At 43.5% G+C, this 12430-nt stretch overlaps 1 protein-coding gene across 10 annotated transcripts in view; it reads left to right on the forward strand.

The window, feature by feature from the left end:
- Window positions 1-12430, forward strand: part of LOC114842483 (intermembrane lipid transfer protein VPS13B-like) — a 225231-nt gene that overhangs the window by 48093 nt on the left and 164708 nt on the right. For 5 of the 10 annotated variants that reach the window (XM_029128029.3, XM_029128025.3, XM_029128026.3 and 2 more), the window contains exons 18-19: window positions 7631-7765; window positions 8252-8431. In XM_029128029.3, the coding sequence (XP_028983862.1) occupies window positions 7631-7765; window positions 8252-8431 (315 nt within the window). Of the gene's footprint in view, window positions 1-2352; window positions 4868-7630; window positions 7766-7928; window positions 8171-8251; window positions 8432-12430 lie in introns of those variants that run through there. The other 5 variants (XM_029128030.3, XM_029128027.3, XM_029128028.3 and 2 more) reach the window with 3 other exon arrangements.

Here is a 12430-nt window from a genome sequence, read left to right on the forward strand (position 1 = left end):
TTAGTTCTGCTTTCTTTACATCTAATGGGATAGATTGATAATAGATATGTGTGCTGTGCTGTGAGGCTTCTGATGATATTGGCCCTCGGTGCATGAAAGCGTTTGCAGTCCTAGGAGTTATTTGCCAGCTGGCCGGCTGCTGCAATGCACACGAGTGTCAGATGTGCATCCAGGTTCAAGTCTCGTGGTTGTTCTTATCTCACCAAGTCGAAGTCGTCAGGCCATTGGCAGCACGGAGCCGACACATGCTCACAGGCTGAGGCCAAACACTGAACATGAACATAGCAAACAAATGCTCTTCACTTTGAACAGCTTTTTTTATTTCGTGCCTTAAGAAAATCCTCCTCCGTTTCCTCGTTTGATGTCACAGGATTTTCTAATAGTGGGAGGTGTTTCATATTGAAAGCTAGCTGATAACGCAGGTGGTCAGTGTCCTTAGCAGACGAGCCGTTTGTGCTGTTTTTGAGTTTTTGATCTCGTCCAAAGGCATCTGTGCAGTTTAGCTGGGGGAAAAGCAAACATGTTTAAAGGCCGATTTTAAGTCCTGATAGCGATCTGGAGCACAGCTGGTCGTCTTTGTAGAACTGCCTCACTGTGCTGTTCAGTGAAAGTCGTTGAGCAGCAAACGCTATATTCAATTACACCAGTGGCTTTGAGAGGCGAGTCTATAAACAAACACTGAAGTCTTACTTTTCCCGGCAATCACTTCAGCAAGCTTCTAAATGAGGATAGTGACCTTTTGTCTGCCGTGTCCCACGGTTTTTCCCACCGGCGCGCTCACGTTTACTGTTTTGTTTTTTGTAATTATATGCAGCCAAGCTTGATTATTACTTACATCTACAGTATTCTTTCATCTTGAATTACTTTAATCCTTTCCATTTATTTTATTATGATTCTCTCTTGTTATTATCAGTGGCCTGTTTTCTGTGTTTATACCTCCGGGATGCCTCTGGTTTTTAGTACTGATCAAGAGAGTAGTGATTATTGTAAAGTAGAAGAAGCAATTTTACTGTATCAGTACTGACATGGACTGTGGACACACTTGTGTGTAATACTGGTGTGTCTATGTTGTGCATCAAAGTATGTTGATTTGCGTAGTGTATAATAAATAATTATTCTGAAAGCCTGTGGTCAAGGAGTTGATTATGACAGTCACTCCAGATGTTAAGCAGGGATGAGACTGATGATGAGCATCTCAGCAGCTCTGTTGCTAAAAAGAAGTTCCAGCAATAAAAACCCATAGATGTCATGTTTTTTTCAATTAAGAGGGTCACAGTTAAACCGTATATGTGTCATTATAGAATATGTCGGCTGCATCATTAAACTTGTGAGATTGCAGTAAAGCCTGGTATCAACACAGGGTCATTATAAAGGTTTTAATCACGCTGCTAACATTTTAACATTGATTTTTTCCTCGATGGGCATAAAACGCATTTTACCACTGATGGATTCAGCTTTAATGCAGTTACCACAGCTGGTTTTCTGGCCACAGAGCTCTGCGGTGGTCTGGCCCAGGACAAGAAAGGGGTCTGGTAGAAACTGGTTGGTGGTGGTCACCAGACGTGCTCTAGATGATTGCTGGGTGATATATGAGCTGTGACATAACTTCGGCATGACAGATATAGGGGGAAGAGAACAGAGGAAGAGAGAGTGAACCTTATAATGAGCAGGATAAAAAATGAAAGAGAAGGAAAATAAAGTGTGAAGGGAAAAGTGACAGAAAAAAGGAAATAAAGACTCTGAATGCAGAGTGGACCTCCATGCCCAGACATCACTGACCACTGGCTCTCTTTATTAAACCCAGCTTTGACACCTAATTGAGTGTAACACATGTAAGGAGGTGTGCGAATGCACAGATGCGTGCCCACCTCCATCACCAACACATTCTACTCCTACACTCACGGCGAACACTTCCATCTTGACCAAATAACGCAGGTCTGATACATTGATGCTTTTCTGCATCTGTCACAAACAACAGTTTACAGCTTTGTCATTGGTATTATGGCTATTGATATTGTAATATTGGATGACTTTGTTATGTCCATTAGCTTATCCCTGGCTTTCATATTGAATGTTTTCATATTTAACCTATCAAGTGTCTGGTAAAAACAGTGAAATTGATTTATTTCTCCTTTCACTGTTCCACCATGAAATGAGGGAAGGAAGGTCAACATTGTCGATACAGTCTGTGATTTGATACAAATGTCAGTAAACTAACGGGAGGCTGAATAAAAACCCTGAGATGTCTGTTTCAGTGTGGCCTAGATCCTTACTCAAGTAGCCATAGCGCTTTGAAGAGGTAACTTTTTGGTTTGAGAAGAATTTTCGCCTGTCTACTTGTCTCCCTCACAGACTGACATCGGGGCAGGAAGAAAGCAGGAGCGGAGAGAACCAAGCAGGGCTTTTTCATCCATACACAACCTTAGTTCTGGCATTAAAAACACATTGTGTCAGCATCAGAGAACCGATAAATAAATCTTGGACAGAACTTGAGACGGTTCTTGTCAATGAAAAGTTCAATAAGCTACAGACGGTGCTTGCTTCACTCCTGGCAGATTGTGATGATGTTTTAAGTCAATCCAGACTCAGGCCTTCCTCTCTTCTTTTGTCTTTCCTGAAGTGCTCTGTTCTTTCTCTGTCACTCTGTCCAGTCCAAAGCTAATAAGAGCGGAGTCAATGCAGAACAGAACTGAAGGGCTGTCCCACAACGTGTTCTGAGCCAGTCCTGAAGACGGGCATTTGCCAATACTGTATGCTACAGTAGGATTAAAATCAGTACATACAGTATCAGTGTGAAGATCTAAAAAAAGCAATTAGGGGAAATTGACAAATTCAACAAAGCTAATAAAAATTAATAGATGCTCTGAACATAATTTATTAAGGGTCTAGGCTTTCTTCAGGCCTGCTGTTGAGCTGTTGAGTATCTGCTAACTGGCCATCAGCAGTTACTGAGAATTGAGGCTCAGACTGAACCCTTGTTACGCAATGCATAGCAGCACTAAGTAGAATGGGTTTTGAAGCCCACATGACAGATTGAACTGAATATTCAGACTAAGCCGAATGTTACTAGGCCTGAAATCAATGACAGTTCCAAATAAATCTGTTTGTATTTATGTTGTGGTGGTGTCTGCACTCCCACCTAAAGGTAGCAAGTAGTAGAGACTTAGCACATAGCTGCATGTCACATGGTCATAAATCTTTACTGTAACTCCCATTGAAGTGCCTCAGCAGCACCAGAATCCCGCCGACGTCTAGGCTACCACTACACGCAGACGCAGCGAGCCTCGGCAACGCTGACACACGCATATGAGCCTGAGAAAGCGTGCACGTGTGGGTTACACAGACACGGACCTCTGCGTCGCAGGAGTAGAGCGGTAGATCAGGGTTGCATGTCAGTGATGGAGCTGCGGTCTGTAGTTTCAAGCGCCTCTCCTTATGCTAACCAAATTTGTCAGGCCGGCATTAGGTTGGGGCGACATGGGGATTGAGGCCTATCTCACCGCTCGGTAACTGCATGTTTCACTATCACTTGCTTTTCCGTTACGCTCTCATCTTTCTCACTTGCTCTGTAACTCTTTCAATCAACTCCCCTCTCCTCCCGTCTCACTGTCTTCTGAACACCGCTGCCTGGGTCCATTAGCGTTGGCAAAATTGCTTCCGCATGAAGACTCCTTAATTGCAGTAATTCGGTGGCTACGGTTTGAATGTACAGGGAACATATGTCACTGCTTTAGTGGGCAGACAGAGGCAGGCGGCACCTGGAGGGGATGCTAATCATGAAAATTAGACCCCCAGCCTCCACCACTGCACCAGCACTTTTGCCTCATCACTGCCCTCGTACCATGACCATTATAGGCAGTGGACACAAATTGCACATTCAAGCAGTCTCACTCGACTTTGTATGTGTTTGTGGTTAGACGTCTTTCAGCCTGTTTTGAGAGTCTGCACACGTGTAGAGGAACAGACAGTTAACACTGTGTTCGTCTGCATGTGCACGTTGGCTAGTCTTCACTGCACGTCCATGAAAACAGATGAGCCTGGCATGGCATCACATGCTGCTTTCATTCAATCACTGGAGAACAATGCTTACTGTTGAGATGTTTGTAGGTAGATGTCTTTTATTTTTAAATAATTTGTAGAGTTAGCTTTAACTGGAGGTCAAACAGCCCGTGTTGCACCGGCCCTGGTTTCCCGTGCTACTCACTGGGTGTGTGTTAACGCTGGGCACCGTGCCAGCAGACCTCCTGCTCCTACTTACTGTTCCTGCTTCAGCCCCTCCTGACTTAGGAGAGACAGTTATTGTTTCTGCATCAGCACTTAAAGGCTCAGCTGGCTGCTTTCCGTCTGCCCAACTTGTCTGCGTCTACCCCTTCCTCCGGCAGCCCCCTCGCTGCTGTGGGCCCGCTGCCAGAGTCAGGCTTTTAGTGCTTTGGGTCCTCTGTCCTTCTGTCTGTTTATGGCTGTCCACTTGTTTGATAATGCTAAATGATCTTTGCATAAAAATTGATCCCTGTGTGAAATGCATGGGTTGTTTTCTGTGTGACTCTGTGAAGTGGAGGTGTGAATGGTCGAATGGAAGAGCAGGTAATGGCTCATTTGGCATTAGTTAGGTCATCCTCTAGCTGTTGCAGCGCATGTTCTGGATCCATACTCCGCTATAAACAGGTGTTTTCAATAATTTAGTGTCCCCTCGTGAGTGTCTTTTCCCCTCAGTATCACAACTCATATTTACAATGGATTTTTGTGTGAGCTGTCTCGTAGGTAAAGCTGGTCTGGTCTAGCATTACAGTATAGACAGACAGCTTTCCCATCCTATTCCTCAAAGCGGTGAGAACAGGACATGTCAGAGCGTAAAGCATGGTTTTCAGATCCCCTGCTACACACACACACACACACACACACACACACACACACACACACACACACACACACACACACACACACACACACACACACACCGTGTATGTGTGATATGCTGAACACAGCATCCACATTACATGTTGCTACATACTCTAAGTGTCTTTCATGCTTTTTTTCTCTATGTCTTTGTTATTCTTGAGTGAATCTACACCATTCCTTCCCTTTGTGTTTTCCACACTCTCCCAAGTGTTCACAATTGCAAATCCAGCTGCCTGTGGTTGTCCTCGCAGTGTTTGATGGTGTGCTGTAGCCTCTGGCCTCTAGCTGTGTGTTTATGTACTCCTTGCACCTGCCCTTCCTTGACGAGTAACAGCGCCACACACATTCACTCAGTCAGCCACTCAGTCACACACAAAAATGCACCAACACGCACACGTCTGGCTGTAATACACACACTAATGTGTCTCACACATAAAGCAAACTGAATACCACCGTTCAGGCCAAACAAATTACTAACCCTTGTGTTTTTCCTCTTCCTGTGTACCCCACTTTTTATAGTCTTAGCAGCTGGGCAGAACATTGTCCAGAGCCCACCCCCACAGAACAGCCACCACCCCAGCAGGTGCACTGTGCCCTTTAGGATATCTGTGTGGGCAAGAGGAAATGTTATTGTTATACTCCTATTGCCATTTATCAAAGCGCAACCAGAGTAGACAAAAATGCCCCGTGTGAAGTTTCAGCTCAGGTTGTGTTTAACATATCCATCTTTTTCCACAAGAATGGATTGTATTTACAAACCACAGGGGGTCTGAACATTCACAACATGGTGACCTAGTCGCTTGATAATGTTTACCCCCGAAAGAGATCTGTTCTGTTGGGTTGGTTGGGCTAATTGAGGTGAATTAATACAGCCTTGTAATGGCTGACGCAGTGCTTTTATAGTGCAGTAAAGGTGTAGGTGTCCCTAATTCCCACTATTCCCAACTGCTCTGCTGCCTTTCTTTTATTTAGTTTACAACAGAATATTGTATTGTCAATAATTGTTCAGTAGGTAATAGGTTATTGTTATTGCTGCAACATTCATACACAGAATGTTGCTGTTAATAGAATCTGGTTTCTTTTGTGGGGACGATTAAGAGTTTTGTACACAAAGCATTTGTCTTGTGCACAGAGAAAGCTAGATGGCATCCGTGCTTCCATAGCTATGAGAGACATGCAGCATTTCTGCTTTTGACCCGCTGATATATTAAGTGGCAGGCAGGGAGACAGGAGGAGAAATATAAACGTTCCCATCTTGCATGTGGGCTGACGGTGGGCCTCTCAGAGAGCAGGTGAAGAGGTTGCTGGTAATTTGTCCAAGGGAGGGAGAGGAGGGAACTCAGTCGTTAGGGATTTCAGCAATTGCCAGTAATTCCCTTGGTTAAAAGTGCAGTGTGTATGTGGCTACTTGAATGCAGGGCTTTTCCATATGGCTGCTGTTTTTCATTAAACAACCTTCAAATTAGTGGATTGGGATTAACAACTATAACTATAACAACAAAAATTGGATTACCTAAGTAAGTAAACTTTGAAGAGTTGTAATTTGCCTAACTGTAATAGAAAGGGGAAGGAGGCATTTAGCAGAGGGAAAATAAAGATTCTAGGAGAAAAATGGTTACGTTTAAATACCTAGAAATTAAAACGGCTTGGTGGAAACTGACACGCTCATCGTTTCACTCATTCTACAGAACGTACAGTATATGTTTGTCCTTGCTGTTCATTCTTGGTTTTGCCAAAAAAGCCTGCTCAGCTGTAAAGTCAGTTAAGCGCTTCTGTGGACACTTGAAGGAAATGAAGCTGAGAAATAGAGCCTCATTGGAACAGGTGGAACAGTATTTAATGTGATTCCCTCAGATGCTTCCAGCCAACTGGAAGAATGTACCATGTGATGGACGCATCCTCATCTCCTCTCCCAACAGGCAGAACTCCCTCAGCACTACTATATCTTTGAGTCATCTAGATGATTCAGCCTTCTCCTCTTGTTACAGCCTGTGTGTCTCACTCTAGAGATAACATTACCGTATTATTATGGCACGTACCAAATCCTGTTTCTCCCGTTTTGGAAAGATGGCAGAGGGATAGTTGTTCCACACTGTGCTGCCACTGAGACAAATAGTGGGAGAGTGAAGAGCTCTTGGGGCTTCTGTGATGTAATGTTGGTGTTAGAGGTGCTGCAGTTAAACTAAGCTTTAGTAGGTACAGCTGTAACTGTGGTGGATATTATTTTGGAAAGATATTTCCTTTTAGTCACCTCTTGGTTCCTGCTATTTAAATTAAAATCTTTGAGTCTTTCACCTCAAAACAACTCTAACCATTTAGAACACGTGCTTGACAACTTACTGTATGTGTTTCTAAGGTCCTTCCTGGGTCACAGCTGACCAATATGGCTGTGATGTCAGGTCTGAAATCCTGTTAATTATACTGTAAACGTTTTCACAGGAAGCTTTGTAAATCCAGTCAAATGTTCCCCCAGTAAGTCTTCTGATCTTCAATAAGATTTTGGTAAAGGTAAAGGTGTAGTAGTTACTGTTGTGTGATCACACAACATGGAAACAGGGTACCAAAAAACACAAACCTGTCCATGTTCAAGAGCACCTTTGAAAGGAAGCACAAATGAAAGATAATGATGGAGACTTAAAGGTCAGTCAAGTCAAATGAAGCAACAACAGCTCGAACCTGCCGGGCTGGACTTCATTCTCACTTTGTGTTTAAAAGATTTTTTTTTTATTAGGTGTGAAATCTCTGGGTCCGTCCCCGACTCTTGAGGGCTCAGTCCAAAACCTTGAGCTGAAGTTCTGCAGCCGTGCGACGGTGAAATGTGCCTCGGGAACCGTGGGAGCTGTAAAAGTGTGCGCCAGGACTCCAGGTGTGTGCAGCTGTGCCCTGTTAAAACTTTACTGCCTGTGTAGGAGGGAGAGAGTGAGACCCGCTCGACTCTTCTTTGACTTTTTTTTCTTACTTGTTCTTCAAAATGCTCCTCTTTGTGTTTTATCCCTCATGCTCCATTTTTATCCCAATGTTTCTCCCAGTGTGTGATTCAGCTGGGGTTCCTTCCTAAGGTGTTCTCAGTGGGTTCTGGTCTCCTCTTTGATGACTAGGATGTTATTGGAGCTAGTGTCACAGCTAGTTCACAAGGTCAAACTTCACACATGAAGTCTGCCAGAAGAAACAATCTATTGCAGCTGTCAGTACATAAATACTATGTAAAAAAGAAGCATGTGCAGTTAATTTTCATATTTCAATATTAACGTAAATATGAGGTACTGTACAGTAAATTAAGTGCATGTATGGAAACAGTGGTGTTTTGTTAGACACTTGTTTGGCCACTCTTGACTTCACTTTTGTGTCTCAGGTACAGGAGAGGGAATGAAGGAGAAGCTGGTTCCTCTTATCCAGGGCCCATCAGACACCAAAGAGCTCCACATAAGTCGCTGGCTTAGTGAGATCCGCAAGCCTGAATCCTTGCTGGCTCCCGACCTTCTGGCATTTTCTGTTCTGGTCCCTCAGCAAGGCGACGACTGCAGAAACTCAGGTACAGACCTTTCTGTCCTATGCTCCATTCCCAGGTCTTGTTTTTTAGATATAAGTAATCAAATGCCGAATCATAATGACCATATTGCTGCACAGTGCACCTTTAGCTAGCGTTTAGCCAAATGCTAAGCATTTGCCACTGCAGGCAGTAAGTCCATCAGCCCTTACCTGAGCTGCCTAAAGTTTTAACTAGTTAAACTTGGCTCACAGTGGATTGTGTCGCCTGACTTTTGAGGGGAGGTTAGATGTTTCCGGTGTATGTGTGATTGTCTAGTTTTTTATTCACTAGCCATTTAAAGAGACTATAATCAAATATAGATCCTGAAACGTAAAGCACTATTGTACTGCACCTTATTGTGACAGTTTGACATTCACTGCCTCTCCATATGCACCACCTTGATCAAATCACTGTATGTACAATACTGGATTTCTAGGAAAGACTGATGCCTCTGGAAGCACATGTATTTCAGAACCCTCATTGTCATAGCCCTCAATGGCTCCCCAGTCTCCCACAAAAGATCAGCCTCTTAAATTAAATCTGGCTGCTGCCTGCTCAACAGCAGATACAAGAGAAGCCTAGAGTGATAATGTAAAACAATACATGTCAGTGATGTACAGTAGAGACCCAACTGTACTGTATATCATTTTAATCCAAAAATTCATTCTGTGGCTGTGCTCACATCAGCTGCCTGAATCAGGCCCCTGCAGATGGAAACGTTAGTAGCGACATGAAGCGCTGTCCTCAGGTGGTATCAGCCTTTGGATGCTTGCTGTAGCACACATCATGGTGCAGTAATGGGATCGAGTCTATATGGTTTACAGGCAGCGGATTCCCTATCCTATTCCATTGCTTTTTTATGTGACTCCCAGTCAGTCAGTGTCTTGGTGCAAGTGACCAGAGCTCTGATAGTACTATACAGGGACAGAATAGAGTTGCATTCTTAAGGAGTGCCAGTTGTTCTTATTAATATTGATTTGATTCCAATAGAATTTTAAACAGTGATATCACAGACAAGCTGTGGAAGAAGGAGAACCAATGTTAGGTAGGGAATGTACAGACACAACACAATTGTGTTAACTAACTGACTTTCATTCAACTGAATTATAAATTGCTGACTCATCACCTGGTGCAGCTGTTTTCCATTGATTGACAGTGGACAATGTCTAGTCGGCTGTTCTGTCTGCCTCTGTGATCACCAGCTCACAACAACTTACTGTAAACACTCATATTTAAGTACACAGGTGGCTAAGAAACACCTACTGTATAACACCTAAAGCTTGATTTTTTTAAACTAGCACTAACAGTATAGCCTAAAGATTACACACACACACTCAGCCAGAAACCCCCTCTGCAGAATGTATGTGTCAGTTCCCCTAAAGGTTGGGACAGCGTTGTGACTTGACAGTAACAGCTTCAACAGACTGGATCTTTTCTGCTTTCTCTCTGTGCGCGCTAAGGGAAAAGCCTGCGTGCGTGTGTGTGTTTGCACACACACATCGAGGGTGTCTACGCACAGGTCTGTGTTCTGTACGGCGCTCACGCTTACATCAAAGCCTTGGGCCTGTCCACATGTCCTATGTCCCGCTGTTGTCCAGAGGGTGACTGAGGGCCTGTTAGAGCGGTGTTAATGGAATGATGGATGCAACGCCCCATTCATCTAGAGATGAAAAGTGGAGTGAGACCTCTCCAAATGGACGGCACCCTGTGATCCAAAGGCCTCACTTGGATGTTAAGCATTCTGTTATCATGGCCTTTCTGAACTGTTCTGAACACTTGACCTTGGCATCAAAGGCATCTTGTCCTGCCATGCAGCTCTCTGGATTCCACTTAGTAAATTCTTAGACTGTGGTCATTATACGTTGTGGTAGTAGCAGCGTCGGGAAGTAAGGAAGGAGCAAACACGCTACACCATGATCACACTGAAAAAACACATTATGGGAGGAAGTCAATTTTTATCTTCTGCTTTACATTTACTTAGTCACTTCTGGTTCTTAAAAAAAGGTGACATGAAGCACAGCACTGCTGTGAGACTGGCCAGGCCAATTTGTAAACATTTATTTCAGGAATATGGGGACAGCTTATTGGGAATTGGCATCAATCTGAAAATCATGTTTGAAAATATGTATATACTGTACAGTTAAGGCTAATTAGCATTCTCATGCTTTAGTTTGGTGTGATTGACTGCAGTTGATTGTAAGTTGAGAGAAGCCTTGTTTTAAGTGTTTCCCCACTAGTCGTGTATGTGTGATCTCTGTATTGTCTCATTTCTTATGGGATGTGACAGGCTCTGGAAATTACCAGCACTTTCCTTATGGATTCTTTAATTCATCCCAGAAGCCATTTCCTCCACGTCTTACTTTTTCCCTCTTTAAAGCATAGCTCTCCAACTGTCTATTAGACCAAATGCACAGCACTGGATAAATTGTAATGCTCCAGGCAAAAAACAGTGTCACAAAGGCGTAAACACAACTGCTCCACATCTGTAAAAACAACTGTGTAATTTGCTGATAATGAGGAATATTAATTTTCATTGTATTGTATTAAATAGTTGAAGCATAGTGGTACATTTTAATTACTTATCCTATTCCTTTTAAATCTTTCAACAAAACTGAATATGTCATAGAGCAGGCCTCCTTTTAAACATGACCAGTGACATCAGTCTAATTGTTTCCCAGTGTATAAATTCCTGCTTGCTCAGAAAGCAGGCTGGGTTGGGTGGCACTTGGATGCAGCTTCTATACGCTAATAGGACTCGCTAATGTGTTTTTGTTTAACGGAGCTGAGGGTGGAGCGTGCAAATGTATTCGTTTTGGGTTTTCAAGCAGTAGAACATTTTACAAGAACCAAAAATTGTTCGAGTGTGTGCTTTATTATGACACAATGAGTAATCAGAAATGAGTGCTTCTATTAAACAGCGACTTTAAAAAGCCTAAAGTAGCTATAATAGGGGCAATTTGTGGAGCTGAGGAGGTGATGTAGTTCCTGCACATCAGGCTGGGAGGCTTTATCATTAAGGCGGCCAAGGACGTCAGCCTCCATTACCACATGCGGGGACTGATGCCTTGACTGGTATTGTATGTGCTGTACTAATTGTTTTTAAAGCGTGTCAGGGTGCCATAAAAAGACTCTGACCAGAAATCCTCAGCCGTGTCATTCCCAGTGACCTCCAGTGCTATACGAAGCGTAAATTATCAGTGTTACTCCAGAGGCAGCTTGATCATTTTGATCCCTGGACAGTGGCTGGCTGGCGGACTATTCTACTTGGCTTGGACTCGTGTCTGTCACAGCTGATGGATGGGAAGGACTAAGGAGGCCAGCGTGAGGGAGTGGAAGGCTAGGCTGTGTGAAGAGCTGTGGTTTCTGCTGAACTTTAGGGCGAGCGGCAGCCCGCAGGTGTCCCCCCCCCCCCCACTCCTCACCCCCCACTCCTCACCAGCGTGACTCGCACCGACGGGGGAGGGACCGGTGGGTTCGTGTGGGCTTTATGATCATAGAAAAGACAAAGAGAGAGAGAGAGAGAGTGAGAGAATGAGGGATAGCATATGTTTTCCCCAGACACGCCAGCAGCTGTGAGACAATGATTTATGCTTTTCTCAGAACTCTGGGATCTCAAAATGTTACATTTAATCAAGCACTCTGAGAGCAGAGCAAATGTTAAAGATGTTCCCTATAAAGCCCTCCAGTTTTGATCTCTTTACCATACCATGGGAGCTGTGGGAATAGGGGAACAAAGTGATCTTTAATCTTAATTTAAACATATTGGAGGGTATTATGAAAGCTACATGGAATTAATCCTTGGAGAATTCCCCGGGCTCTGTAATACTGAACATATTTAGTTCCCTAATAGATATTAAAGCTGTTTTCTCCTCAATTACTGTTTTCATTTCAGACAGATGGTGTGTAATTGAATGCAGAATTAACTCCACTCTTTGTCACAGATCTTCTCCGTTTGTTCTGTTATAAATTTGAAATGAAATAACTGTTTTCTACTTGTACTCT

The sequence above is a fragment of the Betta splendens genome, chromosome 16 (genome assembly GCF_900634795.4).
Source record: "Betta splendens chromosome 16, fBetSpl5.4, whole genome shotgun sequence".
In the NCBI taxonomy this organism is placed as follows: Eukaryota; Metazoa; Chordata; class Actinopteri; order Anabantiformes; family Osphronemidae; genus Betta; species Betta splendens.